The sequence below is a fragment of the Nanorana parkeri genome, unplaced genomic scaffold, assembly GCF_000935625.1.
Source record: "Nanorana parkeri isolate BGI_ZX_2015 unplaced genomic scaffold, ASM93562v1 scaffold2, whole genome shotgun sequence".
Taxonomy (NCBI): Eukaryota; Metazoa; Chordata; class Amphibia; order Anura; family Dicroglossidae; genus Nanorana; species Nanorana parkeri.
In genome coordinates this window covers 2050433-2076580 of record NW_017306270.1, presented here as the reverse complement: position 1 = coordinate 2076580, position 26148 = coordinate 2050433, and the positions used below count along the sequence as shown (strand labels likewise).

At 41.0% G+C, this 26148-nt stretch overlaps 1 protein-coding gene across 1 annotated transcript in view; it reads left to right on the top strand.

The window, feature by feature from the left end:
• The first annotated feature begins 5279 nt into the window (after positions 1-5279).
• LOXL4 (lysyl oxidase like 4) overlaps positions 5280-26148 on the top strand; it is a 70741-nt gene continuing 49872 nt past the window's right edge. Inside the window, exons 1-4 of the mRNA XM_018557016.1 lie at positions 5280-5313; positions 5863-6090; positions 9750-9919; positions 18703-18911. Of these exons, the coding sequence (XP_018412518.1) occupies positions 5280-5313; positions 5863-6090; positions 9750-9919; positions 18703-18911 (641 nt within the window). The remainder of the gene's footprint in view (positions 5314-5862; positions 6091-9749; positions 9920-18702; positions 18912-26148) is intronic.

Genomic DNA, 26148 nt, shown 5'->3' with positions numbered 1-26148 from the left:
ATATATACATAATATATACATAATATAATATACATTTTCAAGCAAGGTCCAAAACACTTTCTTTTTTTTTCTCTGTGAACATTTTTCCTCTTCTTAATGTCCAATGTAAGGTTCAAGTCATTCTACCTGAGGCAGCCATGAGCTGCAATAAAATCCTGGGTAGGACCAATTCTTTGTTGAGACAATCTGGAAATATATACTCTCCTGTTTCCTACATTCCCTTTACCTTCTTCGTGTTTTGCTTACTCTCAGGATGCTGATCCTCTCATGACAATGTATTGTTGACTTAAATCTGAAAGAACACATCCATTCATCCATCTTCTCTTCAATCTGCTGCCCCGTCTTTGACCTTTTCCTTCACAAAAGCTTTTTGGAACTACTGGTCTTTAGACATCCAATTTGAAGCCTTTCTGCTCTTCTTCTGTTAGACCCTCTGATGTGTGAGTTTGTCACACTGTATTTTAGACATTTCTAATACTCTTAGAGATGCAGAAAGCTTGAATTTGACCTTGTCAGTTGCTTTTATTAATGGAGCTTAATTTCTTAATGCAAATCTTAAGCAGGATACAGTTTGGTCTGTTTTTTTTTTTTTTTTTTAAATTCCCCTTACTGTGACCACATACAGAGATGAATGTTTTGGACTGATAAAGAACATATGTTTTTTTTCATCTTCATTTTGACCACAGTTTGGAGGCGATACAATGTTATACTTTTTGTTATACAAAGAGCAGTATTATTTGATGCTGATATCCTGAATGTAAAGCCAACACACTAGGATCAGCACTACTGTGTGTTCCTTTTGGGACAATCAAACACTATGCAAGCACACCAAATTAAAATGACCCATATATATATACACACACACACACACATATACACACACACACACACACACATACACACACACACACACACATTTGACCCAGAGGAAGTCAAAGCCTACAATAAAGCATGATTCAACATACTCCAACAGGGGAAAAAAATCCTTCCTGCAAAAAAAGCAATCGATATTCCCCGGATCAACAAAACTAGTGTTAATGCTACTGGAAGACTGCATCATATATATAATTTGTAATTGTTCCTATAGTCCCACTTTACACTTATCTCACAGATAAATTATATTTAGTGGGCTTGTGATTAGCTGTCAAGTCCACCACCTATTAATTACATGTTCTGTGTGAGCAATGTTGTTTTTTTTTTTTTTTTACCCTTCCAAAAGCACTACTGCTTCATCTTCATCACGGCAGGGCTTTACAAGAGGAAAATGCAATCATTACTGCGTTCCTTAACCCCTTAATTACAATCTACCTTCCCTCCAAGGCAGATCTCCAGAGCCGTTTAGAGCTAACTTCCATTCATCATGTGTTGTTTTGCTTCAGGTTGTAAATGGAAGTAGTGTGAATCCCTCGCAATGCTTTATTCAGTGACCTTTCTGCTTCTAAGACAATGGAGATTTGAGCAAATAGAGTGTTTTGTTCTCCCCTCCTGACAAATCCCCTCTTACATGGGGGAAGTAATATACTTGGAATGATCACTACCACCATTCCCACAGATGTGCCATATCCCATGTGAAGGATTTCTGTTGCCAATGGCAAAGTGCTTTGGGCTGTAGTTTTTTAATAACCCTACGAGGAAAATTGTATTTCCAGAGACATAAAAGCTTTAACAAAAGTAAGAAAGTAAAAGCACTATGATGCCAATGGTACAAAGCAATAAGCATGAGGAGTTATTTTCAGTTGATGGCATTACAGCAAAGAGTAAGGCTACCCCATGGTATGTCATATAATAATGCATTCAGTGAGCAATACTATAAGTTTAACCCTTTTGCTGCCAGGCCTTGCTATCCATTTATAACCTCTTTTTTTTTTTTAATCATGTTTTACTTGCAGCTTTGACAGTTTGTAAAATATCCCCTGAACCACAGGGAAGCACAGGACCCATAGTATAAAAAAAGGTGTTGCTGAGTTTATACTAGACAGGTGCAATTAATTTCATTCCGAATCAAAATTTGGACAAATTATCCAAAAATCAGACATTCAGACACATCCGAACTTCCGAATCCCAATTGCGGATGCCGTCCCAATTTTGTTCAAAAACTAAACTGAATCGGACATGTGACTTTTCTGGCCAATTAGATGTGTTTTTCGGGTATAATGCATCCGCATGGGTCTGAAGACGAATTTGCGTTATGGCAACATGGGTGCCATATACAGTATATACATATAATACTAAAGGCGAGGCTCCCAGACCCAAATGGCATTCGGGATCTGAATTTCCGAATTGCATTGGGGAGCTCCTGAATGCCATTCGGGTCTGGGAGCCTCAGCTTTAGTAATATACTGTATACTCCCATTATACTGTACAATGTATACTGCTCCCAGAACCGAATGGTATTCAGGAGCTCCCAAATGCAATTTGGAGATTCGGATCCTGAATGCCATTCGGGTTTGGGAGCCATACACATATATTACTAAAGCTGAGGCTCCCGGACCCGAATGGCATTCGGGAGCTCCCGAATGCAATTTGGAAATTCGGATCCCGAATGCCATTCAGATCTAAGAGCTTCAGCTTTAGTATTCATATCTGTATATGGTTCTCTGTGATGTTCGCAACAAATATTCGTAAACTCATCCAAAACACAAACCGAGTGGAATTTCGGATCCGAATCCCGAAATAACGAAATATCCGAACCAAACCTACTTTTTCCGCAGCTTACATGTCGAGTTTATACATTAAATGTACATAAATGTTTATTAAAACAATATCTTCTATAAAAATACACTATGATTGTTAGCACACACAAACACAGTGTAACCTACACAATTCCCACTAAATCTAAAAGATACAATTCTATGGGGTCAATAAATATTAAATAACATATATTTACACATACTAAATTACACCTTTTTTACAAAATGCCTGTTATTGGGATAACACAAAACTGTAAATGAGCAACTAGCTGAAAATCTGGAGGTGGGCTTCATCCCTATGTGTTGCGGTAACACCTGATCCGCAGTGCCGTGTGTTTTAGTTGGCAGCCCATTCGAAGTTACCAGGCTGCCCTAATGTAATTCATGCTAACATGCAACACAAGGCATGGTGATATGTGTGCGGTAATGCAAGCCACCACAAAAGTGTGAAGGTAGCCTAAAATTTTTCATCAGGTTAGGTTAATACTTGACTGGGTTGTCAACACATGCATATCAACACATGTTATATCACAACTCCTCTATGTGTGACCAAAACCACACCTCACCTTTTTATGGAAACGTAGCACATGGCAACACAAGGTAGCGTGTTACAGCCCACTGCAGTGCAGCTGTGTTGCCTTAGTGCATTGGTGTACCAACACACATAATGTTGACACAATGTGTGCACATGTGTACATTATGTGTGTATGTAAGTTGTGTTGTGGGGGGAGGGTATTTCTGTTTTTTCTTTTCTTTTTAATAATTTATTATTTTTTGTAATTTAGTACTGTCACCATGGGGTAACCGGTCACCTGGTGACACTATGTACAATAACTGTGACCAGTCCTCTCTGGGGAAATATTGGGGATCTAAATAGAGCCCCGGTTTTCCACTTATGGGATGGAGAAAGAGAGCGAGAACAGAGTCTTCAATCTCCTTCTTCTCAGTCCAGCACTCACTTACCCTTAACCTGGAAATACTCAGTACTAAGCACTTCTGTGTTCATTCAGAAACTGAAGGGATCGGTAAACATGAAAAGCATACTGATCTCCCCACTCACTATCCTGAAGAGTAAAGCCAGTAATGAGACAGGATAGTGATCTCACCATCGGTAGAGGCAGGGGGAGAGCAGTGAGAGTTGGTGGGCACACAAGCGGCAGATAGTGGAGGGTATACAAAGCGGCAGATAGTGGATTGTGGAGGGTATACGAAGGGGATCAGATTGTGGGCAGTCAGTGGGGAGGACCCGATAATAGGCAGTGGAATGAAGGGCACACTATGGGGCAGTGGTGGCGGATGCGGGTGCTCACATTTTTTCTGAATAGCTGTGATTAACTGTTTGTCATCCACTGATCACAGCTATTCATGAACTGCCAGAGTCTAAGGGGTTCCTCTGCTGAAGCAACCATGAGCTTGTGGCTTAAGGGAATGCAGCAGACATGAGGGTTACTGAGCCAGTGTGTGGCAGACAGTTCTACTCAGACCTAACCCTTACATCTGTGGCAGTAGAATGTTTAATGGTACAGTTGAATCAATCAAAAGCTAAATCCTATTTCTAGCCTTAATTTGTAGTATTAAATAGGATGAAGATGAGCTAAAAAATTCTGCCAAGTTTAAATTTCTGTCTTTGAACTTATTGGGGTATTTTTACTTCCTTCCTCACTTCCTGTTCCTTGTGACACCGTAGGAAGTGAGCAGACTTAATGATCATGACACAGTTTTAGTGTTTGACACGTAGCATTAGCAGTGCACGTAATGCTTTCACTTGTAGCTTGGAATTGCTTTTTAATTGCCCATCAGTTTTTATTATGGGTGGTCTGAAGTCATATGTCCGCCTATTCATCAGCGCTGTTACATAGATGTTTCAACATTACTACTAGTGTCTCCTGTTGTTTCATATTACATAATAATGCAGTCTGACAGGAAAGTGGTGGTGGTGGCTGCGGGGTAGTTGGTGGGTGGTGGATGGAGGTACTTCCTTTTTTGGCCTTGTAAGGACCTTCAAGAGATACAAGAAGATGGTGGTAGGTTCAGTCCATCCAAACTTAAATATCTTTCTTTGAATATTGGTGGCTGTGAGCTGCTGTTTCAATGAATTCAGCCCTTCTCTTGAGGTATCCACAGACCTTGCCAATTGCTGTCAGATAATACTCAGCATTGATAAGAGGCTACCCCTACACATTTCTCACAACATACCGAATACAAATGTACTGATAATCCATCTGTTTCATTGTTCACCACCATCTGACTGCCATCTTTTGTTTATTGGTCAGCTCTAGGTATTGCTGCGTAATCAAATCTACAATTCTGAAAACATATACAAGGATTTTTAATAATCACTCACCAAAATTCTCATTATAATTCTTTTGCTACTGCTATATACAGTATATAGTCAGTGTACAGTATGTACTGCATGTATACATATGCAATTCCACCAAGACACCCCACCAATATTTATTTATTTGTTTTTTTGTACTTCTCTTTATTCCATTGTCTTCAGGCTGGCCATGTGATGCAGGGTCCTTACCCATTTTGCCTCTTCTCTGGCCATAGGTGGTCCCCAATGAAGCAGATATCATAGCTGACACGATGACATTAGCACAGTACTCTGCATCATTGGAGTGTGAGTAATAGGTGCTGTAGTGAGCCCCCCAGGTGCAGGCCCATGATGCTCTGCACTTGAAAGTGGATTGAATTATGCTAGTTTCTGGATAGCAGACCGGGTGAGTCCGTGGAGGACAGCACCACATAGGAGGTGAGTATTGCAGCCACAGCTGCTTGATGGGGCCCTTATTTTAATATTTTTTATAGAAAGTGGAGCTGGGCTTTAAATCTAGTACAGAACATATGACATAGCAGACACTCTTCAGTAAGCTTTGCTTCTATGACCAGTTTATACCTGTTTGTATTCATATGTTACCCTTGAGCAACAACAACTAAGTGTAGTAACTAATGCCCAAAACTGTTTGACTGCTTTAGAATAACTTCAAACTTATTTGTAGTGCTCTTCTCCTGCCCCAGAACGTTTTCTTGTTTGTAATGTATTTTCCTTGTTTCCTTTCCTAGGTATAAGTACAGAAACAGGTCACCAACTAATCACTGTGAGACGAAGTCATGAAAATATGCCAACTTGCTGTTTGTTTATTTATTGGATCACTATCATGTCTAATAGACTTATGCTGGCAACAACTCCAAGCAGGAGCACCTCAAATCCAGCTGCGTTTGGCTGGGACATCGAGAGTCCCCAACGAAGGTCGCCTGGAGGTTCTGTATAATGGTCAGTGGGGCACTGTATGCGATGATGACTTCAACCTGGAGGTGTCAAATGTAGTCTGCAAGCAACTGGGTTTTGAGATGGCAATGAACTGGGCGCACAGTGCAAAATATGGACAAGGGGAAGGTAACACAGAGGTTTTTTTGTTACAATTGTTATGGATTTATTCTTGTAATAAAATAACAATGAGTGATGTAGATTACCTAACCTATGGCAGAAACAGATCTACAGATCATTTTTAGTTGGGCTGCTGATCTGTTGGGCAAAACCCATATTCTGGTGCTGTAATAGCCACAAAACATTCTGCTTCTGCTTCTGCTAAACATACATTCACATAGACACTCATAAGAAAACTGCCTCCTGTTCATGCTTGCTACAAATATCACTACTGATTTTTATGTTTTGTTTTACTGTTGACTGGCGGAGTATATCTTTTTGTATTTTACACTCTTGACGAAAATGAGCACCTAAAAGAGAACTATGGCCCAACCTTGTAAGCCATAGTTCTCTTTAGGGTCACAGGAGGACATTTACTATATCCTCCTGTGACCCAAAACTCAGCATATAGTGGGACAGTGCCCGCTATATGGTGACAGCACAGAGCCGCATTGCAGCCGGGATGGTCAGGAATGTTGTTGGGATCCACCCCGCTGTCTGATTGACAGCTGGCTCTGCCCCTCTAGAGTTAGATCCAGCTGTGCCCACCACCTTTCCTGTCCATCCCTTCAGTCAGCGCTGGAGGAATGGAGAAGGGAGGGGTGAATCTCTGCGGGGAGTGGTGACTATCAGTCAGGGAGGAGATCAGGAACTGAGCACTGAGTGGTATGTGATTGCTCAGTTCTCGATGAATAGAGCCAATGTGTGGCAGCTTCAGTGTCACTCATTGGCTTTAATTATGGGGATGAGTGTATTTCACTCTCCCCATGATTCTCTTTTAACCCTTGCAGTGTGGGGGTAGCCACACTGCAGGGGTTACATTTTATTCTGACCAGAGTGGTTCTTTATATGGAGAAAGAAGGTTAATTAAAGATGATTAGGATAAATTAGGGGCTAAATAGAGACACATTTTTTTTAAAAAATAAAAAATAAAAAAACACAACTTTTTTGTTTTACTTGTCAGGATGTTTTAACTGACATCATAGGCAGATTGAAGCTGATTCCTTTCAGCTGCAGATTAATTAAAAGGCGCAACATTCAAAGTAACAATGTTTATAAACACTGTTCAGACAAGAGACAGAGAGATACAAAGTAACAATGTGTCAGACGGTCTGTTTTTTGACAGCAGCCTCGTCAACGGCTGATGCATTTACACAGCAACACCTGACATTCATTTTGACAGCGGGGAATTGCCAGCAAGTGCAAAGGAGGAAACAGCAGCGGGGAAGTTAATGGCTGGGAATACTACACACGCCTTTTGTACATTAATGAATTTGTTTGGCTGTGTGTAGCAAACTCGCTCGGTGTCCTCAACTGGTTAAAGAAAAAAATATAAAAGCCGCTTTTGCTGCAATACTTCCATTTAATCCATTGCTGTTTGCCACAGAAGTGCTGATTGCTCTTACATGTTGCCAGTCTTCTGGATTAAATGACAGTCAACCTCCTTCAACCTTCCTCTGAGCCCAACCTGGCATTGATGTATCATCAGACGAGCCTGGGCTTAGAGTACTACCGCATTGAACAGCATTCACACATCACTACCTGAATGCCATTCTGTGCAGCAGTAAGGGCCATCAAACACCACCAGAGCAGTAGAAGAGGGATCCATGATAAAAATTGGGAGGTCTGAAGATCTTAAAAAAAATGTTGGGGGGGGGGGACTGTAGGGAGAGGAGGAGAGCAGGGGAGTGTAGTTGATTTAATAGTAAGGTGCAGATAATAGATGATCCAAAACGAACAACCAAGGAAGCTGGCCACTACTTCCTTCTTAGAATTCCCTAGGATTTGGATGTCCTTTAGGAAGTGAGGAGTAATGTGCTAGAGGTGCCTGCTGTGAAATGTATATAGCCGCGTAGTATCCTTTGCAAGTATCCTTTGCAAAATTCTCCTCTATCTTATCAACTGTAGTTGACATTTACTGCTAACATGTGCATGTGTCATAATCAACCATCGTTTCACCCAGACGCTACAGTTAGTGCATACAAATTGTTTATAAATCATATTTCTACCTCTTTGAAATGTTAAAAAAAAAATCAGCATTAAACTTAATGAAGCTGGAACCGATAGTGATTACTGTTTATTGAAGGATAATTAAAAGGTAAAAGGTTATCCTCATCAATGCTGCAAAAAAAGGCCTATTCTAATTATGAAAACTTGATGCTCCTCCAATGTTTTCTGTTATGTCAGCTGCGTTGTGAATGGAATTAGGCATGACAGATACGCTATGTGGGTTATAGCAGTTGGCAACAGGATACTTTGTGGCAAATTTTCAATTCCTGATTGGTTTGATTGCCCATTTCACAAGGTCTGGCTGAAATATTAATACATTATAATGAAAGCTGCTGGATTTTTTTTGCCGTGGGCATGATTTTGTTAGCAAGAGTAGAATGTTGTTCTGTGCCAGTTGTTGAGGAAAGCATAAAGGGGCATTAAACTAACACCAAACTTAGGAGTTAAAACTTAAAATTAGGGATGCACTTATACCGGTATCTCAGTATCGAGTACGAGTACCAATATTTTTTTTGGGGGTACTCGCCGATACCGAATACCGATACCAGAAGTCCCATTAAGGAAGCCAGGCGTGTAAAGACTCGCCACCCAGCTTCCCGATTAGCAGGGAAGCCGCCCCCGTGTATGCTTCTCGTCACTATGTGACGAGAAAGCATGGAGCCGGATTTCTGGCCAATCAGGAAGCCGGGCAGCCATGTAATGACGCGGCACCCGGCTTCCTGATTGGCCGGGAAGCCAGCTCCATGCTCTTTTCAGCATTCTATCTATCTATCTATCTATCTATCTATCTATCTATCATACTTTCTGAAACTGAGGGTGTTTTCATGCGAATAAATTGATTTTCTATAGTATGCTGAGCATGTTCGGCTGATCCGAAGCCACACGAAGCAAGCCTTCTGTTATAAAATCGTGTCACCCTAGGCCCCAGCTCATTTTGCTATTCCAGGCTGGGCTGCAGCTCTAGTACAGTCCTATTGCTTGAATGCATCTACTGTGTTTCTGGTCAGTAACCGGAATATTTCATTACCCACTAAATCTTCACTATAAATTGTAACCAAACTTGTTGCATATTTATATTCATATACTGTATGGTGCATACACCAGCTTCATTTTGTTTTGTACCCAGCCCATTATGCGGGAATGATGTAAAAGATCCTTACGGCATATGCTTCAAAACCTTTGACACTGCTCTAAGAGCCAAATGAGGGCCCGTGCCTTTTCGTTGGTCCAGGATTCAGTTTATGAAAGTCCTTGGTGGTGGAATTAAGTATCAATACTTATTGCTCAACCCAGAATTTGCCTATAAAACAACGCATATGGTCCAAAAGGGTGCAAAACTGACTAAAGAATGATTGGGTATTGGCACATCTTTACTCCACGTATGACTTTCTGCATGTTGGATACTTTAACACACTCAACAATCACTATATGTTGCATTCAGACAGGTTTGGGTGCAGTGCTCATAACTACTAACTAGACCTGAAAATCAAGACGGCAAATAATTGTATAATTATAAGAAAAGTGTTCAGTTATCTCTTTGTTTTTAAATCTAAAACTGGTTTAGTAATTTATAATCTGCACAAATTGCAAATTCTAAAGCATTTTATTGGGTTTTGCAGGTCCCATCTGGTTAGATAATGTCCGGTGCTCAGGTGCTGAGAGCTCTTTGGCAGAATGTGAGTCCAATGGCTGGGGAGTCACCGACTGCAAGCATTCAGAGGATGTTGGCATACTCTGTTCAACAAGCCGGCTACAGGGAGCTCCACCGCCTCAGACTATCACTGCACAGGTACTTAATGCATTATGCTTCAGATTACCCTGCGCATTATTCAGCATTATTGGCAAACTTGTGACACTACAAAACAAATACAGTTACAGTATGTGCACCACAAAAAATAAATGACAGCACCCCAGTGGCATTTAGGTTTCTAACATAATCATAACATGGCATCATATTTTAAAAAATTTTCAATGAAAAAATAAGTTTGTAGCAACTACTCACCATTCATTTTCTAACTCCCATTACTGCTGAGATTGAATTAGTAGCTCTAAAATAAACTATTTGCTTTTAGACAATAATGTTAATGTTTTAGTTTAATTTACAGAATTAAAAGAACCTAATTTGCCTAGGGCAACAGACACTTTACAGCCTTACTCTTCTACAGTTTGCCTTGTGTGTGCATGTGTGTGTGTGTGTGGTGTCACATCTAGGCCAAGGTCTTGTATGTTGTATGACTGGTCTAAGACTTTTCAGCATTTTTGGACTGGTCTAAGACTTTTCAGCATTCTTGGACTGGTCTAAGACTTTCAACATTCTTGAATTGGTCTAAGACTTTAAGCATTCTTGGACTGGTCTAAGACTTTTCAGCATTCTTGGACTGCTCTAAGACTTCAGCATTCTTGGACTGATCTATGACTTTCAGCATTCTTGGATTGGTCTAAAACGTTCAGCATTCTTGGACTGGTCTAAGACTTTCAGCATTCTTGGACTGGTCTTTGACTTCTAGCATTCTCTGTTGCAACATGAATGCTGCATGAATCGTAGAAGACAAGGGGTATTTTTTTTTCTCCAAGAATGAGGTATGCTGCACAGCCCTGACTTATTCAGTGTATGGATAGCCATTTATTTTTATTTGGAGTACATGGCCAAAAGTATGTGGGCACCTCTTCAAATTATTATGTTTGGTTGTTTCAAGTGAAGGTGGTAGCACTGCTACAACATACTACAAAGACATTTTAAACCATTGTGTGCATCCAGTTTTGTGGTTTTCTGTTCTAGTATGACTGTGTACAAAGCCAGGTCATTAATGAATGTGGAGGAACTTGAGTGGCTTGCACAAAGTCCTAACCTTAACCCTAATGAACATTTTTGAGATTACTTAGAACGCCAGTTGTGAGCCAGGTCTTCTTCCACATCAGTACCTCCCCTCACAAAGGCTCTTTTGGCTGAATGGGCACACATTCCAACAGGGACACTCTAAAATCTTGTGGAAAGTCTTTCCAGAAGAGTAGAGGCTTCTATATCTGCAAACAGGGCAATGAGCTCATATAGGTGTGATGATCATATGTTGACAGAAAAAACAACAGTAGACAATTATCTATAATTTTTTGCGGTTGGATATTTAGTATGAAAATCCATTGAAGATGGCAGTGATGCCTTAAGTGTCTTGCGAGCACTTGGACATACACTCACACTCACACTCTTTCATAGGATACGTGTCAGTTGAGTGGGCATGACGTTCCTCAAAGGCCTATTTGCTTTCTGATATGTGACCTCCATTTGTTGTCTACGGCCAACTGAATGATATTTTAAAGTTGTCCAAAATGGTTGAAATATATATATATATGAGATGTGCCTTAAAAAAGTGAATAACAACAAGGTGGTCGTTGAGTTCAGGCAAGCATGAAGTGATATTTCCCTAGTGGCCACTGATGCTTGTATGTATAAGGTGCCCATTTTCTGGTTATACACTGCCTGTTTTATAGTAACCAGTTCTGTACAAATGGCCCATTCTCTGATATGCAGTTATGCATACAGTGCCCATATCCCATGTGCCAAGTTAAAAAACATAATGTTAGTAGCAATGAAAAGTTTCAGTATTGCAAACATATTGTATGCCCACTACCTGCATTACTAAAGGAATGATTTCAGTGAGTTGTTGGTATTTCATGTTTAGAAACCACCAGCTTGGCCCCATTCCCAGACTGGAATAACCGCACGAAATGTTTGACGGACTTATAAAATCAGAGACTTTGTGTATGAATACCTCTTAGTATGCCTGCCTGCATCACCTCACCCCACCCCACCTTTGCCTGATATGTTAAGATTCCAGTGGAGCTTCCTTGCCTGAGAGCATGCCAACACATTTCCACAGCTTACACTTAAATAGTATTTAATGTAGAGGAGAATGCTGTAAATGACAAGCGATGAATCATAACCTGAGTGTTCATCTATATAGGTTTATGGAAAGGGAAAATGGCAAAATTTAGCTATTTCACTAAATCAACTTAAAAAGAGTGGGTGGGTGATGGGGGGTATCAGAGCACCTTACAGGAGAGTAAAAACCTCTCAACCTAATGTACTACTATGCATAATAGATTGTATAGTAACATATTGCACTGCGCTGAATAAATAAACTATAAATGAATAAAATACCTTTAACCCTACTAGTGATATCCAAACTAATATAAAGCGCCCAAATAATCAAAATAAAAAATCTACCCTAGAACATACATTTCATAAACATTATGTTACCTTTCATAAAGGGTAGATATTTTATTTTGATTATTTGTGCACTTTATATTAGTTTGGATATCATTAATAGGGTTAAAGGTATTATATTAATTTATAGTTTATTTATTTAGCAAGGTGCATTGTTTTAATATAAATTTCAGGTTGTATATATCAGTTCATGCACAGCTGCTGTGTGTTAAGTTTAGGGTAGCCTAGACAGGGGTGCAGACTTCTCTTATTCAATGAATAGTATTGATTAGAATGCCAGCAGTTCATGAAAGTTGAATTTCAGGCAAGTGGATAGATATACTTATAGTAAACCAGTTTATCTATGGCTGTGGGGACCGCAGGTTCCGGCCGCCAGATTACAGTAGCCGTTTGGGGTGTTCCCCCATCTACACTGAATGACATAATTGAGCATTTTACCCTGCAAGCTGAAGGAGAAAAATTGTAAATTGTATTCCCAGCATAAAACTAAATAAGGGGCAAATATAATGCTTTTATACACCTTGCACAGTCATAATAATTTCATTCTGCATATTCACCTTCTTGCATACACTCAGTCATAAATTATTTTCTTTTAGACTATCCATACAGAGCCTTATATGCAAGTGATGCGACTGGACTTAGCACTTGCAGTAAATAGGCAGCATGGAGTTAAAGTAGAAGTGAAGCCTAACATTTTTTGTGTGATTTGGATAGAGTAAAGGAAGGGTTATAACTAGGGATGTTCAGATGCCAAGTACCGAACTCGGTACAAGTACAAGTACAGATACTTTTCCAGCTCCAAGACCTTACCAGAGAAAAATTCAAAAGTTAGGAGGCAGCTGTCATTTGTAAGGAGCACACGGAGCTCCTGGGATTTGTACGTCTCTTTTAATGTATGATTTTGTTTTATATAAATGTATATAGGGGATGCACCGATACCATTTTTTAAAGTACAAGTACTGATACTTGTCCAAGTGCTCACAGATACAAGTACTGATACATTTTTGTTTATTGTCATGTGACAGTTTTTCTAAAACACTACAGACTAATGATTTCAGGACAGTGGTGGAGCCCGGTCCCAGCTACAACCGCTGCAACCCTCATAGTTCTCGTGAAAATGCCAAGTATCGGCACTGGTGTCTGAATATCCCTAGTTCCAACCTCTGACAGCTTTTTTTCTGTCATCTGTGTTCCATTGGGGAGATAATGTACATTTACATTCGACTCCACAGGGACCTAACATGGGTCCGTACAGCTCAGTTTTTTCTTCCATTGCAAGATGGAGTGACATCCGCTCCATACTGCTCCGTTCAGCAGTGGAACTGTTCATGGATCATGCCGATCAGAATGGATTGTGGTCATGTGAAAAGGGCCTTACTATAGCAGCCCACACACCTTACAATTTATCTGCAGATTTTCTATGGTCAGATGGAAAGGTGCAACAGATTCCTCCATCTGCGCTAAACTGTGTGGATGGAGTAATCTCCACCTGGGCCAATTTGTTGCACTTTTTCCATCTGACCACAGATCCATCTCTCCACCTGCAGATAAATTGTAAGGTGTGTGGGCACCTTAAGACTGGAGCACAAACATGTGGAGCAACTGGGCATAGAAACCAATCAACTTCTAGTTAATTCTCAAATCTTAACTAAACAGGCTGAAGCTAGAAGCTGAATGGTTACTATGCACAGCTGCTCCAGATTCTGTCTGCTCCAGTTTTAGTAAACTCCCCTCAATGTGTTATAGAAAGTCTTCCATCCAAAGCATCCTTGGCATGTGTGTGTTTGTATTACCATGATAGGGGATTGGCAGGGACTGATGTTAATATCTCTATGTACTTTGTCAGCACTATATAAATGAGCTAAATCTGCGGGCAGCGTAAAGCAGACAAGAAATGATAAATTATACAAGTTTTTACCTGCAAAAATGTTATACCAAAGGCTTTCCTCATGAAATGAAGGTTTGTATAAATTGCAGCCTTGGTCATCACTTTCTTCAAAACCGCACAACAGTTGCTGTTTATTCCGAAAAAAACAAACAAGGAAACATATCCTAAACAATGCCACTTATGTTCCAAAAAAAAACCTTTCAGACTAGACGTCTACACGTTCATGATCTATGTTGTTTGCTTTGAAAAATACAATTGTTAAAAATGGTCGGCAAAAAGTTGAGACTGTTGAATTTGACACATTTTAGCCAAATAGCAAATTGATTCTCTCTATGATCTCTACTAAGGAAAACAAAACAAAGATTTGTATCCATAATAAAGGATTTGCCTTGTTGGCCATTCCATGAACTATACATATGTACTTTATTCTCGAAACCGCTACATATGTGGACAGATATGATGATATGATGCAGAGTAGTGTTGATGCTGATACTAAATATTAAGGAGTTATATGATGAAACAGTAGCCAGGAAGAAAAAAATATATTATTTTTTTTTGCAAAGTAATTCAAATAATTTGTAAGTAGTGGAGGCAGAAAAAGAACACACACCAGCCAGTAAGAGTGTGGGCAGTTAACACTTTGGTCTCTTGTTACCTGGCCACAAGAAATTATGCTTGACTCCAGGCCACAGGAAAACACATTTGATCCCAGGCCACAGTTAATCATGCTTGATCCCATGCTACAGGAAATCATGCTTGATCCCAGGTCACAGGAAATCATGCTTGACCCCAGGTCACAGGAAATCATGCTTGACCCCAGGTCACAGGAAATCATGCTTGATCCCACGCTACAGGAAATCATGTTTGATCCCAAGCCACAGGGAATCATTCTTGATCCCACACTACAGGAAATCATGCTTTATCCATGCTACAGGAAATCACGCTTGATTTAACACTACAGGAAATCATTCTTGATCCCACGCAACAGGAAATCATGCTTGATCCATGCTTCAGGAAATCATGCTTGATCCCAGGCCACAGGAAATCATGCTTGATCCCAGGCAGCAGGAAATCATGCTTGATCCCGCAATACAGGAAATCACGTTTGCTCCCATGCTACAGGAAATCACGCTTGCTCCCACGCTACAGGAAATCATTCTTCATCCCACGCTACAGGAAATCATGCTTGATCCCACGCTACAGGAAATCATGCTTGATCCCACGCTACAGGAAATCATGCTTGATCCCACGCTACAGGAAATCATGCTTGATCCCACGCTACAGGAAATCATTCTTGATCCCACGCTACAGGAAATCATTCTTGATCCCACGCTACAGGAAATCATGCTTGATCCCACGCTACAGGAAATCACGCTTGCTCCCACGCTATAGGAAATCACGCTTGCTCCCACGCTACAGGAAATCATGCTTGTTACCACGCTACAGGAAATCATGCTTGATACCACGCTACAGGAAATCATGCTTGATCCCACGCTACAGGAAATCATGCTTGATCCCACGCTACAGGAAATCATGCTTGATCCCACGCTACAGGAAATCATGCTTGATCCCACGCTACAGGAAATCATGCTTGATCCCACGCTACAGGAAATCACGCTTGTTCCCACGCTACAGGAAATCACGCTTGATCCCACGCTACAGGAAATCATGCTTGATCCCACGCTACAGGAAATCATTCTTGATCCCACGCTACAGGAAATCATGCTTGATACCACGCTAGAGGAATCATGCTTGATCCCAGGCAGCAGGAAATCATGTTTGATCCCACGCTACAGGAAATCACGCTTGATCCCACGCTACAGGAAGTCATGCTTGCTCCCACACTACAGGAAATCATGCTTGATCCCACACTACAGGAAGTCATGCTTGATCCCACGCTACAGGAAATCATGCTTGATCCCACGCTACAGGAAATCATGCTTGATACCACGCTACAGGAAATCATGTTTGATACCACGCTAGAGGAATCATGCTTGATCCCAGGCAGCAGGAAATCATGTTTGATCCCACGCTACAGGAAATCACGCTTGATCCCACGCTACAGGAAGTCATGCTTGCTCCCACACTACAGGAAATCATGCTTGATCCCACACTACAGGAAGTCATGCTTGATCCCACGCTACAGGAAATCATGCTTGATACCACGCTACAGGAAATCATGCTTGATCCCACGCTACAGGAAATCATGCTTGATCCCACGCTACAGGAAATCATGCTTGATCCCACGCTACAGGAAATCATGCTTGATACCATGCAGCAGGAAATCATGTTTGATTCCACACTACAGGAAATCATGTGAAGAGAAGAAGCCAGTACTGAATACTGTAGGCAAGTTTTTAGAAAAGGCACTGTACAACTTACTGCACACCAGTAGGATTATTGTTCCCGGAGTTGGGCTTTAATGGGAATGCTAACTGTTACTTTAAACAAGTGGTTATCAAACTTCATGTGACACTGCACTCAGGAGTTCAATCTTAAAAATACATTCAAGTATCTTAACTACTAATAAAAATTCATCTGATTTCTGTATCACTCGGCTGTAGATCCTCCAATCATCTCTGAATTGGTGCTGACACTTGTCTTTGTTCTGGAAGGCGGCTGGCTACTTTTGTTCCCCATGGTCCCTGTGTGTGTTGTAAAGTAGTCACCGCTCCAAGCTCACTCCTGTGATAGACTACAATCTCGTGTTTAGTTTACTAATTTGTAGTGAGATTGTAGTCCATTCCAGGAGCGAGCTTGGAGTGATGACTACTTTACAACACGCACAGGGACTATGGGGAACAAAAGTAGCCCCCCTCCAGAAGGAAGGACAGTGTCAGAACCAATTCAGAGATGATTGGAGGATCTACAGCCGAGTAATACACAAATAAGATAAATTTGTATTAATAGTTAAGATACTTGAATGTATTTTTAAGATTTAACGCCTGAGTTTAGTGTCAGCACTACATGAACCTTGCTGAAAGTCTGCTGACGCATCCGCCACACATTATTCTTTGTTATTTTGTTGCAGAGTAGTGTTGATACTTAAAGTGACATTAAAGTCAAAAAAATGTTTCCCTCCCCCCAATGTTAATGTCAGCACTTACCTTAAATGAGGTTTCTTAATCCGATCTTCCTCTTCTTTCCTGATGTTTTCATCTGTCACTCCAGCGGTGCGGTGGATCTCCGATCCAGCGCTGACTCCTCCCTGCTTGCAGGCACTTCCGATCACGCGGTGTCTGCAAGCGGGTGCACGCGTCCATAGACTTACCTTGCGTCTCTGCTCGTTTCCCGCCCGAAAATCCGAACTGCACATGCGCCCGCCCCAAGATGCTTTGCGGCCGCCCGAGCAGTTTCGGATTCTCGGGCGGGAGCGCACAACAAAACAGGGTAAGTTTAAACCGCTGTTAAAGCCTTTTTTTAAAAAAAACGTTTTGCCTAAATCTACTGCTTGCTAGCAGTAGAGATAGGCAAACAAAACAGAGGCTTTAGAACCCCTTTACCTTCTATTTATTTTTCCACATAAATAGGACTTTACAAATATTCTTTAAGATTGCTTTTTTTTTTTTCTAACAAAAGACTTGCCGGTGCTCTGTGTGAGTCTGCTGCAGTGTTGTCCTTTGTCATTCACGACTGTCACCTCTTCTGCTGCCCTTCATAAAATATTAATTCAAGCTGAACTGCAGACAAACAGCTACATTCACTGAGGATTCACTTAATATGAGAGTTTGTTATTATTATTAATAATATGTGAATACATGGAAACATGTGAACTCTTCTAATTGGCAAAAGATTTGTAATATTGTTCAGTAAGGACCCATTCCCTGCAATCTGACCTTGTTTCATGTTACACCCTAAACATGGGGTATATAAATCAATATGTTAGGGTTGCATTGCCTTAGTGCATTGGGTGCCATTAAAAATGAATGTGCCTATACGCTGCAATGCAAACATGTAATTCAACCCTATATGTTCTTGGCCACACTGATGAGCTGATCACTCTGCTTTCTCCTTATATCAGTGAGCTCTTAGTGCTAAGTTGACAGGTTGATTGTTGTAGGGGGTTACCGAATGCTGATGTAAAGACAGATTCAAGCCCTCATACTGGCTGAATTTAAAAATTTATTTAATGATGTTTAGTAAATGAATAACCGAATCATGATGTTTTATATCCTAAAATTGAGTTTCAAGGAGCAGGTGGATGAGGCATGGTGCTGTGATGACTTACATAATATACATGTAATGGTTAATGCACACTTCCATTGACTTTTGATAAAACATTTGACCAAAATGCAAATCAATCTGTAAATTGGTTGCCTAAATATAATGTATTGTAATCCTTATACATTTTAGTTGAAGGATAATTGTCAATTGTTGGTTGTGTCCCCGGTGGGAGTTGAATACAGGAGTGAGTGCTGTAAGTGTGGATGAAGTGGTTATATTTAACTTTTTTTTCCCCCAGCATACAAATAAGATTGAGGAAGTTCGCATAAAGCCCATTTCAGCTCGTGCCAAGGCCAGCCTCCCTGTTACTGAAGGCATAGTGGAGGTGAAGCATCATGGCCGATGGAGGCAGATATGTGACCAAGGCTGGACTCTTGACAACAGCAGAGTCATCTGTGGAATGTTGGGCTTTCCTGGAGAGATTCAACCCAATGAAAAGTTTTACAGGTAATTCTGCATACCTCTGGTATTATTGCCAACTTTTAAATTAAAACTCCAGATCAGTTATAGACATCAGGTAAGATAAAGATGGACTGAGTTCTGTCGAAAGGTTGATGACGATAAAATGCTGATGTGTTTACTTACCTCAACTACAAGACCCATGTGTGCCTTTATACCAGCGTTTCTCAAACTTTGTTCAGTCATGGCACCCTTTAAAAGCATGCAAAAGTTTTAGGCACCCTAGTCTAAAATGTAAAATAGCATAAATGTAAACAATGATGTGCGCCCCGCCCCAAATCCATACCACACCCTTATCCCAGGTAGGGCCCTGGTATGGATTTAATGGGAGACCTCACACAAAAAAAGGGGTTACCCCGTCACATCAAAGCCCCCACCTTTGACATTAGAATTCCACTTTTCATATTCAGGTCTGTCTTTACCCAAGGAGCCCTCCTTTACATTAGGAGCCCATTTAACATCTGGAGACTCATTCTTTCACATCAGACTTCCCTCCTTTGAATCAACATCACCCCTCCCCTTCACATTAGAGTTCCCCCTTCACATAAGGATTCATCTTTACACCAGGAGCCTGCCTGCACCAAGGAAAGGCATGATGCTGTGTGAAAATTTCAAGACACATCCGGGGGAAGTCCTGGCACCCTGGTTGAGAAAGGATGCTCTATACCTACAGTACTTTGGATTTGTATGGCTCGGTTAATGGGTCATATTGGATGAAAGCCAGAATGAAAATTACAGCCATTCAGTACATGTGTCTATGGAATTGGTTTAAATACATTTTTTCGTCCTGTTTGCTTGGTACTTTTATGCTCTTTTTCAGTTTTCGAATACATACGTATGAATTAATGTTTATTTACCCCTCTATATCATCAGCCAGTCACCTAGACCTCCTGCTTTTGCTCATTACTCATAGAGACAGTTCAAAGATGGCATCAAAGGATATCGGAAGTTTTAGACTTCCTCCCCATGGTCCCCTGCAGTTCCTATTAGGGCTTCTTACTTTGGAGTTTGACAGGATTAAATTTACAGTAGACACGAAGCACCACTCTGTAGATGTTGTTCTGTAGGTCAGATGCTTTATGAGGACAGTTTATTATACTCCAAGATTGCACAGCCATATTGAATGCCACGTTCATTGTCCACAATTTAGAAAACCGTGATCAACAGCAAAGCCTAATTACACAGTTTACCTCCCAGGAAAAGCCTGTGGTTGGGAAGCTGGATGGGTGAAAAGAATATGTTTAATTCTCAGATGAGATAAACATGCTATTCCTATGAGCACTCCTATGTAATTTACTCTGCTCCTGCTATTACATAAACAACAAAACCTTTTTCTGGAAAGCTGCATGTTTGTTGGAATGCCATTCGTGTGTTTTTGTTACCACGTTCCTTTCACCTGCTAAACACTGGGAACCAAATGTATCAAGATAGATTGGTTGACATTCCTGGTTTGAGAGCTACTCAAAGCACTTATCCTTTAGGCAGTTACCAATCCTCTTGTCCAGTTTATACAGTATTAGGCACAGCATGCGTATGAAGCAGGTGGTTTTAAATTGCTTTAGCAGCACTTGGTGATCCCCAAAACTCAAGGGTTCTCCATTATGCAAATATTGACTTATCCCGGTCCCCTTCATGATGGTCGGTCTTGCTGTTCAATTGTAGGTGCAGGAGGCAGAAGTGGGTGGGACCGAGCTTGAAAACTATGTGAAAATACCTGTAGGGAGTGGCTTTCCATATATGCTGCCCTTTTGGTGCGATGGCAGGCTCTCTGCTACAGCAAAATTAGATTGGGTAGTGTCAGAGAAGTGTTGCTCGTATATGTGCTGCATTTTCCTGCACATGCGCGCACGCATATGAGACATTCTAATGGAAGGATTTCTCGTACTTGTGAGCGTGCGTGCAAATGCAGATGCACGTGCACGAGCACCTATTTGAACATTGGTGCCAGACGGCTTATTTAAGGAGGAGCTTTGTACCTTTTCCTTGCTGAGAGTTCTTCAGCTGTGTTTCCTGATTCTGTTTGTTCCTGATATTGACCTGGCGTGCTCCTGACCCTGCTTCTGTTTGCTGATTTTGTACCTCGCTGCCCGCTTGATCGTGACCCAGTTTGTTCCTTACTTCGGCTCTGCTCTGCACCGGTGCCACCTTTACCCATTGCTGACTTCACCTCCCAGGAAGTGACTGCCATCATCTTCCTTCAGACTGGTCCACTACATCTCAGCTCCGGGTGTATCCACTTCATCAGGCAATCGTGCCCCTCTTCCGTCTCTACACCATCTGTCCACCATTACCAGGGGTGTTTGGACAAGAGAAGCAAGGGAGGCCGCCCTCCTCATCTCAGGCTCTTACCAGATACGGGACAGGTTGATTTAGAAAACTGCACCATCACTACGCTTTTCCGTGCCTTACTGAATAAAACTGTATGAGGATATTTCCAAACAGTACTAAACCGGTTGATTGAGAGTGTTGGTTGCTTTATTGCTGGATAATAGGGAGTTTGCTGGATTTACTTTTTACCCCACTCCAAAGAGCTTCACTGTGCAAGCTCTGCTGAGCTCCACTCCGCACATGCATCAATAACTCTTGGCTGCCCATGACCGTTTCACTCTTTTCCTTCCTTGGACCACTTTCGGTAGGCCTTGACCACTGCAGACCAGGAACATCCCACAAGAGCTCTAGTTTTGGAGTTGCTCTGACCCAGTTGTCAAGCCATCACAATTTGGCCCTTGTCAAAGTCGCTCTAATCCTTACACTTGCCCATTTTTTTCTGCTTCCATCACATAAGCTTCAGGGACAAAATGTTCACTTGCTGCCTAATATATCCCCCCCACTTCCAGTTGCCATTGTAATATACCCCCCCCTCCCCCCACTTCCAGGAGCCATTGTAACTGGATAATCAATGTTATTCACTTCACCTCTCAGTGGTGATAATGTTATAGCTAATCAATGTATATTCCACAATGTCATCAACCAGCATGCAACATTGAAGGAGGTGGGCACATACACTGAATATTTAGGGTTGTCCAGATAACCAGTTGCTGCAAAAAAGGTCTAATTTCTACAATAAAACAGGCTTTTCAACTCCTTCTGCTAAACTTTTTTTATATTAAAAAGCAGATGAGAAAGAGGTGGAGAGACACTGAAAAAGCTGAATAGAAAGAATCACAGCAGGCTTATAGACTCATATTATAGAAGTTCATGGACAAACTTACCAATCTATGTGTTCTTCATAAAGCCTCTGTTAAACTGTTAAGGATGGCAAAAAGTGCATGTTTGTTCCAAAAAGTCTTGCTATCCACCACACATTCTATAATTTGCTATAGTCTCGCCCTTTGAGGCAGGGATGCTGGACACAGATAATCTACAGTTAAAAACCAAACTGGCTCTAAAGTGGTGTGATTTGTATCATTGGGGTGTAGGGACCTCTCAGTTTAAACTCTTCTGGGTCCTGGAGTAATGCTAATGTTACTACCAATTATAAAATGCTGCCAAATATATATTTAAGATAACAACAAATCAAAAAAAGTACATGTAGCGCCCTGGTGGAAAGGGTGCTATTAAATCTAGTGTCAGATTGTATGTGGTCTGATACTAATTTGTAGTTTGGTTCATGTGATTTTCCCCTAAACATTCTATCATTGCTTGTCATCTGTCTGCTGCCAGAGGTGCTGCAGGGTGTGCCCTGGGGATAGAACAGAGCAGCCAATGGGATTGCTATGGAGTAGGTATCCCTCCCTAACCAATCATTGTTGAATGATAGCCAATGGTGCATGCTGGGGGAAGAGATAAATACTCGGGGTGGGCCATGTGAGTGCTCTTTTCGGCTGTGCAGGACCTAAGCGGACCAGGCCTCAAAGCCTGAAGACTTGCTATGGAATCACCCTGGAGCCTGGTGGGAGCAGGTCCAGTGGTTGCTACTGCTAAAGACAAGGATCAATAACTTCTACCTTAAGTAATGCTGTGTCAGGAGTTCAACCTGCTGTGCATGGAAGCAGTAACCACACTCTCTCTGAAAGCTATGGAGTCTACATATGCCTGGATGATCCTAACCCTGCCTGGAGGGTGGTAAGTGCTGATAGGAAGAGCGAGTGACACTATCCCTAAACAAAAAGAATCTGAGCTGTCGTAACACATAGCAACCGACCCTAATTACTCAAGGTGTGTGGGTGTGGATCCATTGTAGAGGTCTCTTATAGAGGAAAGACTGGGAGACCCGTTAGTTCAGTTTACTGTAGATAACCCCTTCAGAGCCACCGGTAGTGTTATCCTATATTGGGATAGCGCTGACCGGGAAGGGGGAGCACTACATACATTTATAATGAAGTACTTAGAAGCAGGCAATATAAGAACATGCAATGTTCTGAGTTCTTCCAAAAAAAAGAGCTGGAAGTTGATTCAAAGGCTTTAATCTTATGATGGTAATTAAACTCCTTTCTGCATTTTGTACAGTCTTGTGATATGAATACAGCTAGACTCTGCTCACAGCAAGACCTTTTCTCCAGCCTGTGGAAGGAGCACCTTGTGACAAAAACATAGCTAAAAAAAAGTGCCTGACCTGACCCTACGTTGTTAGAAAAAGCAAAATTCAGGAACACTTTGGAGTCCTCCTGAGCCGCTTTCATCTTTATCACCCTACTTTCCACTCTCCTCTGCTATTTTCTGATTCTTTTTGTTTTATTAATGTACCGCTTTTACTGCATACTTAAAGGAAACTTTCTCTAAAGGGCATCTATGGTCAAAAACTAAAAATAAATCTGTATTTCTATATTGAATTTCTATAAGTTCTATCCTTCTTGTAATAACCATATTCATCTAGAAGATTGTGAACTTACTTATTGAAGATGCCCATAGGATGCACTTCCCCAATGCACTGACACCAGTTCACTCAGCCCTGTGAATATACACTTCCTTGTGTCACCTCTCTTACTAAATCTGCCACCTGAAGTACATCTGAGCCAATGTAACATTATCATTGCTTGCTGGAAGCAATGCATGATGGGATATGTAGATTGCATCACATCAAGCAGCAGGGAAAGAGATGCAAGCACACTGGGAATCCAGGAAGATGGTGAAAGTGATGGGCAGATGAAAGCAGCACTTACTACATAAAAGGGATTTTTTAAAATATGCATTATGACCTCCTGAGGGTGTTTTGTACACTGTTGGTGCACAGAACATCTCTAAAGGTAAAATCCTTTTTTTCCTGCATGTGTGATTGGCTCGCTGCTTTACCCAGAAGTCTTCACTTCGGTATGAGTCAATTTCAGGCACTTTTGGTGAGATAATTTTGAAGGCTATACTTGTCTAAACAGGTGCAGAGGAACTTTGGTCATATGACAAATTAACTCTTGCAGTGGGGCTACCCCCACACTGCAAATGTTAAGTGCAAGGGTCTAAAAAAAAAATAAAAACACTTCAATGATCCTGGCACCCACCTGAGTGGTAGACTGGTCCCTGCAGCCGTTTCCCCCAGGGGGTCTGGCAGTCTAAGGATGTGTGAGTCATCTAATCCATTGAATTAGATGTGAGGTTGCCGAGGGACCTACCACTGTCAGAGTCTTTGGCTTTCAATAGTGGAAAAAGGTGAGCACAGTGATCACCACTGCAGGACCGAGGATCAAGTGAATAATATTTTTTTATTTTAGACCCTAGAGAAATATTAGCACTACACCCTTGCAGTGCTAGTGTAGCCCCACTGCAAAGGTTCAGTTTTCATATGCCCAGAGTTCTTCAGCACCTGTTTAGACAAGTATAGGCTTCAAAATGATCTCACCAAAAGTGCCTGAAATTGACTCATATCGAAGTGCAGACGTCTGGGTAAAGCAGTGAGCCAATCACACATGCAGGGAAAAAAAAGGATTTTACCTTTAGAGATGTTCTGTGCACCAACAGTGTACCGAACACCCTCAGGAAGCCATATTGCATATTACAAGAATTCCCTATAAAATTACATAGGGGGAATATCTAAAAATGAATCAAGGTAACTGGACTTGCTGTATTTTTCATGAAGAACTAGTCATCCAACTAGTTTCTCAATTCAGAATTCTCAATTGAAAAAGCTAGTTGGATGACTAGCGAAACACTGACAAGAAAAATAAACCAAGTCCAGTTGCCTTGATTTATTGACAGATATACCATGACCTGGATGAATGAGAACCTTCACAGACATACATAGGGGGAATATTAGAATGTTTATGTTATGCAATGTAAATGGGAACAAATAACAAATATAAAATAGGTGTTATCCCAATTTGGCCGCAAAAGCAGAACTACATGTGCATAATGGTGATAATGAAAGCAGACCCTCCCATTCAGAAATCAGTTTATGAAAAGACACAGTAAGGAAAAAGTGAATGACTTCGGAACAGAGAAAGGCGTGCAATGGCAAAAAAGAGTTTTCTAAGAACCCTTACAAAGTATTTAGTTCACCTGGAAGGAGTTATTGTTTGTTCTTGCTTTTACTTTAAAAAGACTTGGCTTTCAATACGTGTATCCTGCTAAATTGTATGTTGCTAGTATGTACAGTAAACAGTCATTGTGCAATTGTAGAAAAAAGAGCGACAATGAGTTTTTCTGCAGACAGAGTTGAAATGGCTGCCAAAGACTGAGTAAGCAGAAAGAGGAGGATGTACATTTTAAATAGTGTAGCAGGAGACAGGTCAATTTCTGTCTAGCAGGAGATAACTCTAAGCAAGACTGGAACATTAATTATCTGAGCAAACCTCAGAATTGTTCTCTCGACAAATAGATTTGGCTACATCATAGCCCTCTCATCTCCGATTCATTGCCCCCTACATAGAGAATTCATAATAAAGCATGCAGCCAAAGACTAAAAGCATGGTAAAATAGTGTAGTGTAGGTATAAATGGAACACCAATATCCTTCATCATCATGTCCTCTTTTACATTTTATTTATGTTTGTCTCGTCGCCTTTTTTTCTTCTTGATCTCAGAAAGCGTATGACAGTGATCACATTCTCTGTAGATGTAACTGTTCATTTGATGCCGGCATTGGCAAGGTCAATGATTCATTTATTACAGGTTATGAAAATTCTTTGTTCAAAATGAAAGATCCACTTAAAAGCTGCGAGGATAGAGCAGGAAGGTCAAGAGTTCTCAGTTCACTGACTGCATGCATGTTCCTAGTCAGTTACTTGGGCCACACGCAATCTGACTTGTATAGGAATTCAAGCCTAGAATAAACATTTTATATATATATATATATA